The sequence below is a fragment of the Orcinus orca genome, chromosome 8, assembly GCF_937001465.1.
Source record: "Orcinus orca chromosome 8, mOrcOrc1.1, whole genome shotgun sequence".
Taxonomy (NCBI): Eukaryota; Metazoa; Chordata; class Mammalia; order Artiodactyla; family Delphinidae; genus Orcinus; species Orcinus orca.
In genome coordinates, this window is record NC_064566.1 from 97401001 (window position 1) to 97413703 (window position 12703).

Below are 12703 nucleotides of genomic sequence, written 5' to 3' on the forward strand. Positions count from 1 at the left end.
GGCATGTGGGATCCTCCCAGACCAGGGTACGAACCCGTGTCCCCTGCATCGGCAGGCCGACTGTCAGCCACTGCGCCACCAGGGAAGCCCTAATTTTAACCTTTTAAAGAAAATATTTACTTCTAACATATATTATTTTTCCTGCTTGGATTATTAAACTATAGTCCAATTTTATCTTTTTTAGGATATTCTAGGGCTGCTGAGTCATTGTTTTAAATCTTTATTCTCATTGGACAGTAGTGCAGATGCAGACTATGAAGAAGATCACATCATGTATCTGCTAGCTTTGGGAATTCTTTCAGAAATTGCTTCAAAGACTCTGATAGTCTCCACTTTGGGGGGTGTTTTCTTCTTTATTACAAAAATAAAATATGAAGGGTTGTGGTTAGCAAAGGTTTATGTGTTGTTTACTTAACTAGGGTTGTACCTATAATTAGCAGTTATTCTCCATGCTGTAGTTGGAGCACAGTTCCTTTTCATCTTTTTTTTTGCCCTTAAAAGAGGTGAAGCATAGCTAGTCATCATCTTATGTATGAAAGGCCTTCATATATTGGTATCCAGGTGGTAGACTGCAGTGAAGGATTGCTCCTTGTGTGGACTATTTAGCTGTGTTGTGGCCACATACTAAACTCCAAATCCTAGCCATATATCACACAAATGCTTGTTACCATTTGGTCACAGAAGAGACCAAACAGGAGAATATATGCTGACTGGTATGAATCTTTTACATTTTAAACTGAAGCCTAGTATATTTTCCTCTGAAAGATAGTTTAGTTATTCATTTATAAAATGAAAATAAATACGGTACTACTTCAGAGGGTGTGTTAGACTAGATGAACTAGTGTGTGTGAAGACCATTCCCTCTTATATACTTCTCCGAACCTTCTTGGAATTAATTTACTTCTCACTGATTTTAGAGCTCCTAAACTGTACAGTACATAGTACACAGACCTAATGTAAAGTGCAGACTGCCTTTTCTTTCTCCCCATAGTCCTCGACACTGGATACATTTTTGTCATTACCTATGGAGCTCTGAAAAGAAACAGGTATCCAGGTCCCAACCATGAAGCTCGTCCCACCTGTGAAGCTTCTGATTCAGTAGTTTATGGTGGCTCCTGGGAATCAGTATATTTTTAAAATTCTACTAATTATTTTAAATATGACATATTTAAATAAATGTGATATGACATATAATCAGGGTTGAGATACTGGTTCATACTGTACATATCCTATTAGTCATAGTTACATTTATTAAATGGTTTTGTGCCATTAATTTAATCAACAAACATTAAGTGCCCACTTTGCAGTAGTGAACCAGGTAAGTACTATCCCTGCTTTTACATTCTCTTGGGCAGTAGGTAAGGAAACAAGTTTCTAAAATATGTACCAATCACTGTTAAGTGCTTTACACATGTATCTCATCTAATCCTACCAACAATACTGTAAAATAGATGGGAACTGTTTTCTCTAGTTTACACATAAGGAAACTGAGATTTGGAAAGGTTAAGTAACTTGTCAAACCACACAGCTAGGAAGTGTTAGAACCTGGTTTGAGTCCAGGTTTTCTGATTCTAAAACCAATCCTAACTATTCTGTTCTACTCCTTTTCTCATAACTTCCAGTTACCATGTTGCCTGGCTGATTGATGCTTAATACATTTACTGGGTTTCTAGTGTTTCTATCATACTTGTTTAAGCTAGTTCTTCATTTTTTCTGGTTATATTTATAATTTACTTGTTGTGGTGTATTGGAAAGAACAATGGCTCTGATTTTTAAATCCTAGGTTTGGCTTTTGTGACTCTGAAATCTTACTCAAATTATTTAACATCTCCGAGCCTCAGTTTCCTCATTTATTAAAATTAAAGAATATTAGTTATCTTACAAGTTGTTTTGAGAATTTAGTGAAATAAGTTATATTTTAAAAACCTAGTACAATGCAGAGCAAATAGTTAAGGTCAGTAATCAGTAAAGCTCATTTCCTTTTCTTTTTTTCTGTCTACCTAGTTGCTAGCTAAATCATTAAATGGATGATCATGTTTTCTCTTTTGTAATATAGTTATGGATGCTTTTTACTTCTGAGTAAATATATTTTAAAGTTTGGTGCATCTTTGAACCAAGCCAAAACTGTTTTCTAAGTGATTGTGACTATGTGATCAATTTTGAATACCTGAATTGTTACCATGTAGTCTTTAATAAACCTTCAATTAGCCTTAATATTCTACTGAGGATGGAAGGAAGGAGATATTCAAAGAGAATTACTGTACATGACCCAATCCTAGCTCTTTAAAACTTGTAGCCTAAAATGTCATCTAAATGATCTTTTCTCCAAAATATCATGTAGTGATATCGAAGAGAATATTATACAGAGTAGAATCAAAAACTTTGCCAAAGGTAACATGGAAAATTTTTCTTTTCTACCATTAATTTTCAGTTATGCTACTATTTCATAGAAGGAGATTAAATTATTTACCATGATTTGTCGCAATTATTTATGCCTCTCTGCGGATACTATCACTAAATAGGACTCCATAATGCAAATGGCCCTTTGCCTGGAGACCCACTCACTTAGGTTTTCTTGAGTATGATTGTTGTTTAAAAGCTCTGATTACTGCCTGATATGCTTTTCCTTTTTTTCTCCACAGGTCAGTAAAATTGTGTCAAATGTTCCCCAGTTGGAGTTTCTAAACCTGAGTTCCAACCCTCTGAATTTATCGGTTTTAGAAAGAACGTGTGCTGGGTCCTTCTCCGGGGTTCGAAAACTTGTTCTCAACAACAGCAAAGCTTCTTGGGAGACAGTCCACACGATACTGCAGGAGTTACCAGAGTAAGCCCAGAAAGCATGATGGAGAGGGAGCCATGTTGCCGTCTGTGTTAGTACATAGAGTTACTGCTGGTCTCCCATCTCAGAAATACTAGAACTGCAGATTGAATGGAGAATGAGGTTAGAAAAATGAAGTAATTGAATGAGGCTGTGAGGGTAATCTAGTAACATTTTCATTGGAATACTTGTTCAGTGTTGGGTAGCACCAAGACATGGGATATGTCATCCTTTGGCGAGAAGATATCCCTGAGAAGCACTTATCGTTTCGAGATCAACCCAGCCTTTTTCCATTTTAATCTTCTGATTACCTGATTCCAGAATTTTGCCTTAGCACGTTTCTTTGGGAGGGAAAAAAAATCATATTGTCTCTAAAATATATTAACACTCAGATGATTAAGTGCCTAGCTTGCATGATGGGAAAATGGACCTAGTATTCCTTTCAATAATTTAAGCAGGAAATTATACTTTTGTCTGTCAGCTTAGAAATGCTCTGTTCTGTTTTGTTTGTATCTCTCTTTGTATATGCACATAAATATTAAAAGGAAGTAGTTTAAAGAAATACATGAAGCTGTAGTCTCCTTGACTGTCTAAACATGGAAACTATGAAAGCCTTTCAGAATCTGGTCTCAACTTACTCATTCCATCTTAGTTTCTCCCTCTCCCTCTAATGAGATTGGTTTTCTCACTGCATGCAACATCTAGCATGGCATGGAATGAGCTTTTAAATCCCATTTCCATTTACTATCCTTATGACCTTTGATAAACTTTTGTCTATAAAATGAACATAATTGTCTATAAAATTGCAGAAATAGAAGTATAGTCTATAAAGCACCTGCACAGGACCTGACACAGGGTAGGAATTCAATGAATGATAGTTATTATTTCTTTTTCTAAATACTTGTTCATGTTGTTTCTAGAATTTCCTTCTGTGTCCTCTCAATTTACCCAAGTCTACCCCTCCTTCAAGGCCAGGCATCCTTTCCTGACTATTCCAACCACAATTTCAGTCCTATTCCTATATGAAGTACTGTTGTACTTACGGTTAGTGCTGCTTCATTTAGCACTTATTTACTTAAGCACAAAATTAATTTAGTACTGGGTTATATCATTCTCTGCTGTTTTATGTATTTTAGGTTTTGCCTTCCCAGCTGTATTTTAAGCTTCAGAAAGCCATCTTTATAATTTTCTCTGCAACACTAGCAGAGTCTCACACATAGTAGGTGCTTATTTATTGAATGACTGAAAATAGGTGCAGAGTAGAAACTTAACTGCTTTAAACAATGAAATATTTCCTTTTTTCTCTGCAGTTTGGAAGAGCTCTTCCTGTGCCTTAATGACTATGAAACAGTGTCTTGTCCTTCTATTTGCTGTCCTTCTCTTAAGCTACTACATATAACAGACAATAACCTCCAAGACTGGACTGAAATACGCAAGTTAGGAGTTATGTTTCCTTCACTGGATACTCTCGTCCTGGCCAACAACCATGTGAATGCTATTGAGGAGCCTGATGATTCATTGGCTAGGTTGTTTCCTAATCTGCGATCCATCAGCCTCCACAAGGCAGGTGAGGAACAGGCTTGTTCTCATTCTACATGCAGATTGATCTGAACTTATGCATGAAATACAGTGAAAGTGTATTTCTGTCAGTCACAGCTCTGCCTTCTTACAGGATGAATTACAAGAGTGACATGCAGATGCCTATATTTTTAAAATTTATTTATTTATTTAATTTATTTATTTTTGGCTGTGTTGGGTCTTTGTTGCTGCGCACAGGCTTTCTCTGGTTGCGGCGAGCGGGGGCTACTCTTCGCTGCGGTACGCTGGCTTCTCATTGTGGTGGCTTCTCTTGTTGCGGAGCTCGAGCTCTAGGCGTATGGGCTTCCGTAGCTGTGGCTTGCAGGCTCAGTAGTTGTGGCTCGCGGGCTCTAGAACACAGGCTCAGTGGTTGTGGCGCACGGGCTTAGTTCCTCCGCGGCATGTGGGATCTTCCTGGACCAGGGCTCGAACCCGTGTCCCCTGCACTGGCAGGCGGATTCTTAACCACTGTGCCACCAGGGAAGCCTGCAGATGCCTAATGATTAGCTAAATTTAGGGCATTCATTTCCATAAATGCTCTGATAAATAACAGTATTTATCAAATATTTGTTTGGCATAGCATTATATTAGCTATTAATATTTTGTATATTAAAGGGGTCATGCTATGAAAGGAGTGAAATGAAATTGATGAATTGGATAGTAAAAGGCAGGGTAAAAAGAGTACAGAGAATTACAAACTAGACTTTTGTCTTGATTTAGGTTGAGGAATCCCAACCTGCTATGGCTTTCAAATTCTCACATTCCTTTTCTAGTGTCTACATGTAATTGATTACCAGTTTGTTGCCATCTGATTCTGTATATCACAGGAATGAATATTTTAGCCTATTTTTAAAAATTAATAAGCCTTATTTTTTAGAGTCTTTATATTCACAGCAAAACTGAGCAGAGAGTACACAGAGCTCCAGTATACTCCCCGCCCTACATGGGAACAACCTCCACCGCTATCAACATCCCAGCACCTAAGTGACACCTTTCAGTTTACCTGCATTGACACGTCATCATCCAAAGGCCATGGTTTACATCAGGGCTCACTCTTGGTGTTGTACATTCTGTGGGTTTGGACAAATCTGTAATGACACACATTGTAGTATTGTACATAATATATAGTTTACAACCCAAACCATCTTCTGTGCCTATTCATCCCTCCCTTCCCCCAGTCCCTGGCAACCGCTTATCTTTCTGCTGTCTCCATAGTTTTGCCTCTTCCAGAATGTCATATAGTTGGAATCATACTGGCTTCTTTCACTTACTATTACATATTTAAATTTCCTCCATGCCTTTTCATGGCTTAATAGAATGTTCCTTTTTTAGCACTAAATAATATTCCATTGTCTGGATGTACCACAGTTTATCCACTCACAAACTGAAGGACATCATGATTGCTTCCAAGTTTTGGTTTAATTAATAAAGCTGCTGTAACCCTCCATGTGCAGGTTTTTGTGTGGACATACGTTTTCAGGTCATTTGGGTGAATAACAAAGAGTGCAGTTGCTAGATCATATGGTAAGAGTACGTGTAGTGTTGAAATGAGCCGCCGGACTCTTTTCCAGAGTGGCTGTATCATTTTGCATTGCACCAGCAATGGGTGAGACTTCCTGCTGCTCCACATCCTTTTTTTTTTTTTTCAGTTTCAACATTTATTAGCATCTTGCTTCCTGTATTTATCCCCCATACTGTTTTTCCTTTGGGGGGAATATTTTAAAAGCAGATCTCAGCAATCATGTAATTTCAGCCTTAAAATCTTCAGTATGTATCTTTAACAGATAAAATATACTCTCTTAATCTACAACAACCCTCTTACCTGCACCTGATTTTTTTCTATTGTTCCTTTCTACATTTATGTTACCCCACATCCTTGACAGCATTTGGTGCTGTGAGTGTTTTGGCCTTTGGCCATTCTAATATGTGTATAGTGGTATCTCATTGTTGTTTTAATTTGCATTTTCCTGATGGCATATGATGTGGAACATCTTCTCATAATGCTTTACTTGCCATCTGTATATCTTCTTTGGCGAGGTGTCTGTTCAGGTTTTCCACCCATTTTTTAATCGGATTGTTCATTTTCTTGTTGAGTTTTAAGGGTTCTTTGTATATTTTATCAGTATGCCTTTAGCAAATGCATTCTCCCAGTGTATGGATTTTCCTCTCATTCTCTTGGTATTGTCTTTCAGCCTATTTTTAAAACAACTACATAAGTAAAAATAATTCTAACCTATAACTGAAAAAACATAAATGGTTTATTCCACCACGGAGATTATAAGGGCGGGAATTAAGTCTTAAAACAAGTGATTTGCATAAGGAAGCTGTTTATTTCACAACTTGACATCCCTTGAGCTAACTCTATTCTTCCTCCTAGATGGCAATGCCATTCTAAAGGGAAGAGGACAGTGACCTGGGATAATTTTTGCACCAGGGTCCTCACAAACTGCTCCTCTGCCTTTACCCTTGCTGAAGGTTGATAGAAATAGGAAGGGACTGCGTTGTTTTCTGCAATGGATTTAATGTGTTGTAAAACTGACCAGCTTCATCATTACTGGGATATTTTTCCTACCAGTGCCAAGGATGATACATTTGTTCACAGCTCTAGGAAGAGTTTCCTTTTAGGTCTGAACAATCTTAATTTGTTTCATGTTTTCCTACCCAAGGGTTCAGTTTTTTTGTTTTTGATTTTGTTTGTGTGTTCTAAATTTTGAACCTGTTTTCCCTGTCCCCAAAATGAGGACAGTTGAAAGATGATATTTAGTTTCGGGTTCTATTGACCTTGCCCATTTTAGTGTTTGTTAGGTAGAAATTTACTCTGCCAGTGTCCACTCTGATCAACAGTTATGTTCTCTGAGTCTCTGTCTGATGAAAGAGTTGATCACATCACTTTTTCAATTATGTAATTATGGCATCCATCCTGCTTATTAAACCACCAGTGACCCCCTTTACCAGCCATTTGGGTGGAGAATCAGTAGATGAGTGGATGTTGGAGAATAAAGGGCGTCCTTTGAGCACTGGGATCACAGGGATAAGAGAGGTTACAGGGAAGTTTTTATGGTGTTTTATTCCATTCTTTCCTTGGATAAAGAAAAATTTCAGGATCTCTAACTAGTTTATGATCATTATAACATTGAAGAACCTATTAATGGAAATAAATTTTTTTGCTCTGTTTATCTTCTCATTTTGTGTGCTTTTCTGGATTTACTTAAACAATATATTTCTCAAATTAGGTTTGCGGTCCTGGGAAGACATTGACAAACTAAACTCATTCCCTAAACTTGAAGAAGTGAGGTTGTTAGGAATTCCTCTTCTTCAGCCATATACCACCGAGGAGCGAAGGAAATTGGTAATAGCCAGGTCTGTTGTACTGATTATTCTGCTTTCTTTTCTCGGGGCTTTGTTGTTTCATTAAAGGGATAATGCACTGTTTGGGGGTGAGGGGAGCGCACTGTATGTTTATCCATCTCTAGAACAGACTGCTTAAAGGAGCTGCTTCTGTAGCTCCAAATCCTAGAGGAAAACGAATGCAATATGATGAGAAAAATGTGAAATATGATTGATCTGCCAAGACCACTGAAAAATTCCCTCACAAATCTATTCTATTTTTATACTTTTCAATATTTACAATATTTGAAATCCTATTTTGGGTCATGAAGAAAAAGTAGGTATAACAGGGAATCAACTCTATTTTAGTTACCCTTATTTTCTGTGTTAACATAGAAGTCATTTAAAGTGTAAATACCTGAAAATTGGGCTGTTTCATTAGTGTAAAACTTAAGAGAGTAGCATCTGTGTTTTCTTCTTCAATGTAGATTGACTTAAATGTGACCACCATACTGTTACCTTCTTCCTCTGACTCCCCTGCCTTTCGTGTCTCAGCCTCTGCCTCCCCCAGACTACTGAAATGTCCCATGAGGGTTTATTTTTGTATGTGTCTTTAGCAGCAGTAAGGCTTGACTAAGATGTAAAGGGCCATGGAGTTTTGATTTGTTCTCTCGTGTACTATACATAGTAGTTTTGACAGGGGAACAGTAGGCTTTAAGGTTCCCTAAAGAAGAGTGGTTCTATACACCACTTTGATCTTTCTGACCAACTAATACCTACCAGATCTTTACTGCTTTCCAGTTGTTAACATACACAGTAATATCCCACTGAAGAAATAAATTTCAGCATACTTTTCTTCTACGAAGAGTAAGTCTTACAGGCCTTGTAGTTTATTTTCTTTACACAGTTCTTTTGTAAATATAATAAATGAATTCCTGAACTATATGACCAACCTGTACTGACTGCTTTGTAGACCTGTGCTGTCCAGTATGGTACCATCAGCCATGGGGGACTTTTGAGCACTTGAAATCATGGCTAGTCTGAATTGAAATGTGCCGTAAGTGAAAAAGACACACTGGATTTCAAACACTTTATATAAAAAAAAGAACATTTAAGTATTAAGAACATTTAAGTATCTTAGTTATTTTTTTAGTATTGATTATAGATTGAAATGATTGTATCCTGGATATATTGGGTTAAATATAATATACTATTAAAATTAATCTTATCTGTTTTATTTTTACCTTTGAAAATATGGCTACTAGAGAATTTAAAATTACGTGTGTGGCTTGCACGATACTTAGGTTGGACCGTGCTGCCTAGGATCTTATTTTGAAAGGTGAGGTATGGTTATAAAAGGTCAGGCGTCACATCAAAAATGAAACTTTAGATATTTTTGGTCCTTTTATTTTATACCACGTTAGTTCATGCTGGTGGTTGTACACAAGCAGAGCTACATCAAAGGAGTCCTTTCAAGGTAATAAGACTGGGCCTCAAACCAATCATTTTATTTCTAAGTCTCAATATGTTTATTATGTCTCTTTTGCTTTTTATTTATAGATTGCCATCGGTTTCCAAACTTAATGGCAGTGTTGTCACTGATGGTGAGCGAGAAGATTCTGAGAGATTTTTTATTCGTTACTATGTGGATGTTCCACAGGAAGAAGTGCCATTCAGGTAAAAATCCCCTGTCAGCTCAGCAACACGTGAGCAAGTATTGCGGCGACCTAGGAACTATTGATTCAGAGCAAAATCTAATCATCTGTTGTTGGACTCTCTTAGAGAACTTTGGTGATAGGTTAAAAAATAAAGGAAGAAACGCAAAAAACAAACCTGCTTTATCTCATTTTCCACAGTGTATTTCTTCTAGCCTTGCACTTGTATTAAGAATGGTTGGGTAAGGACGTATTTGACTCCTTCTAGTAGTCCCCACTCCATGTTCCTTGTCATCGATTCCTTTTTGATCCTCTTCTCCAGGAGCACATTTTCACCCGTCCCCAAAACTGGTTTCTTCTTTCACATTGCATCCGCTTTTAAGATATACTATGTTCTGCAGTTTGGAAGGTTTGACAAATGCGCCCGAGGTTTAGAGAATATGAGAAAGGGACTAGAAAATAGACTCCTGAGGAAATATTAAAGGAATTAGGATGGTTGAGTAGGAATAGAAATGCTGAGGCCTAAATTAGTACCTTTAAGTATATGAAAAGTAACTATGTATTGTTTGGTGAGAAACTACCTTTAATATTCTGTAAATGTAAAAGGAAATGTAGCAGATATGATATACGTAAATATAAGGGGAAAAAAAAACCGCAAACAGGTTTCTGGGTGTTGGAAACTAGAATCAGTTACCCCCAAATTTATATTCTTTTCTTAATGACTTTAAGAATAATACGAAATCCCATTCGGCAGGAGGAATTTCAAACCAACAAGATGCAAGTTAGGACTAAATGTGAGTCAAATCACACTCTGGTTATAAATTTCTTTTGTCCTTCTGGTTACAAATTTCTGTGATTCTAATTCATTCTTACTGAACATTATTTTTTCCCAAAGTTCTCTATTATTTACAGACTTTAAGGGGGTCACCATTCTATAAGGCTCAACCAGTGCTGTGTAAAACTATCTGTGCTATTATCAGTAGAATTTTAAAGCTTAAGCGTTTAAAAAATATTAGACAAATTAAGTAAGGATTTTGAAGCTAACCTTTTAAAATTAGCTAAGAACAGCTAGGTAGGGAGAGATATGACTGCCTTTTTAACACAACCCAGAAATGTTAGGTTAAACCACATGAAAATTTTTTGGGGTTAAAAAAAAATGGTCTGATAACTATAGTTTTCATTTGATTCAATCTAACATATTAATAGAAGAAGTAAATATTCTGGTTTTGAGCATATGTCTGTCATTATAGTTTATTTATCTTCCAGTCTGCTACAGGAAGTAGTATATACATAGGCAGTAAATTGTTTCTGTCCCTGATGGCATAATTATCCTAAAGCACATTTATGCCTCTGTAGTAGTCAGTGTGCTTGAATGCATGTTATAGAAATCATCTTTAATCAGGGGAGGACTTTACTGGAGAGATATTGAGAAACTAAAAGAATTGCTAGGTGGGCTAGAGAACCTGGTTTAGACAGGAACCAAGGGAGGCAAGGATAGCCAAAGTTTCGACTTACAGTCTTCTTTATATATTTCTGTTGGTACTGCAACGCTGGACTTAACCACTGAACACTTGCAGCCATGTCATGGATTTTTGATTTCCCGATAAGTGCTGAATATAATCTTTCACTGACCTTTGCTTCATTCCCTAAGTGTCAAAACTATGCATCTGACCAATTGATTGGGTATGTTTAAGGCATTTGCCCACACTCTGTCTCCCAAGAGATAGGGAAGACAGATTATCTTCTCCACTTTGGCTTCTGCAATGAGAGGTAGAATCTTGCTTCCCCTGATCTTGGGACTTCCCCTCAAATAGGAACAACTCAGCAAAAAGAATGTCTACTATAGTCCGACACTTCTGACTTTCCCTATAGTTATATATTAAAAATTATTCTTACCTATCCTAATAAATTCCTTGTATAAATGAAAACACATTTCTCTCTCCCTGAAATGAGATAACCTATTCTAATCTACATAGACTGTGAGCAATTAGCTACTGCCAAAGATTTATACAGTCAAGCTATTTTACTTACCACTCTGGCCTTGCTGCCTATTTATGTAATTATGCCTCCTTTCTCACTCACTAGTAGTTAGAGGCCACTGCTTGGTCTCTTCCTTCCTTCTTTTGTTTTTAATTTTTTTTTATTCTTATTAGTTATCCATTTTATACACATCAGTGTATACATGTCAATCCCAATCTCCCAATTCATCCCACCACCACCCACACCCCCTGCCACTTTCCCCCCTTGGTGTCCATACATTTGTTCTCTACATCTGTGTCTCAATTTCTGCCCTGCAAACCAGTTCATCTGTACCATTTTTCTATGTTCCACATATATGCATTAATATACGGTATTTGTTTTTCTCTTTCTGACTTGCTTCACTCTGTATGACAGTCTCTAGATCCATCCACATCTCTACAAATGACCCAATTTCGTTCCTTTTTATGCCTGAGTAATATTCCATTGTATGTATGTACCATGTCTTCTTTATCCATTCATCTGTCGATGGGCATTTAGGTTGCTTCCATGACCTGGCTATTGTAAATAGTGCTGCAGTGAACATTGGGCTGCATGTGTCTTTTTGAATTACGGCTTTCTCTGGGTATATGCCCAGTAGTGGGATTCCTAGGTCATATGGTACCTCCATTTTTAGTTTTTTAAGGAACCTCCATACTGTTCTCCATAGTGGCTGTATCAATTTACATTCCCACCAACAGTGCAAGAGGGTTCCCTTTTCTCCACACCCTCTCCAGCATTTGTTGTTTGTAGCTTTTCTCATGATGCCCATTCTAACTGGTGTGAGTTTTGATTTGCATCTCTAATAATTAGTGATGTTGAGTAGCTTTTCACGTGCTTCTTGGCCGTCTGTATGTCTTCTTTAGAGAAATGTCTATTTAGGTCTTCTCCCCATTTTTGGATTGGGTTGTTTGTTTTTTTAATATTGAGCTACACGAGCTGCTTATATATTTTGGAGATTAATCCTTTGTCCATTGATTCGTTTGCAAATATTTTCTCCCATTCTGAGGGGTTTCTTTTCGTCTTGTTTATGGTTTCCTTTGCTGTGCAAAAGCTTTTAAGTTTCATTAGGTCCCATTTGTTTATTTTTGTTTTTATTTCTATTACTCTAAGAGGTGGATCAAAAAAGATCTTGCTGTGATTTATGTCAAAGAGTGTTCTTCCTATGTTTTCCTATAAGAGTTTTATAGTGTCCCATCTTACATTTAGGTCTCTAATCCATTTTGAGTTTATTTTTCTGTATGGTGTTAGGGAGTGTTCTAATTTCATTCTTTTACATGTAGCTGTCCAGTTTTCCCAGAACCGCTTA

The 12703-nt window shown here is 37.1% G+C and overlaps 1 protein-coding gene across 6 annotated transcripts in view; it reads left to right on the forward strand.

Annotated features, from left to right (window-relative positions):
• TBCEL (tubulin folding cofactor E like) overlaps window positions 1-12703 on the forward strand; it is an 81185-nt gene that overhangs the window by 26993 nt on the left and 41489 nt on the right. For 5 of the 6 annotated variants that reach the window (XM_049713293.1, XM_049713289.1, XM_049713288.1 and 2 more), the window contains exons 4-7: window positions 2643-2824; window positions 4129-4385; window positions 7630-7756; window positions 9284-9400. In XM_049713293.1, the coding sequence (XP_049569250.1) occupies window positions 2643-2824; window positions 4129-4385; window positions 7630-7756; window positions 9284-9400 (683 nt within the window). The remainder of the gene's footprint in view (window positions 1-2642; window positions 2825-4128; window positions 4386-7629; window positions 7757-9283; window positions 9401-12703) is intronic. The other variant, XM_049713291.1, reaches the window with a different exon arrangement.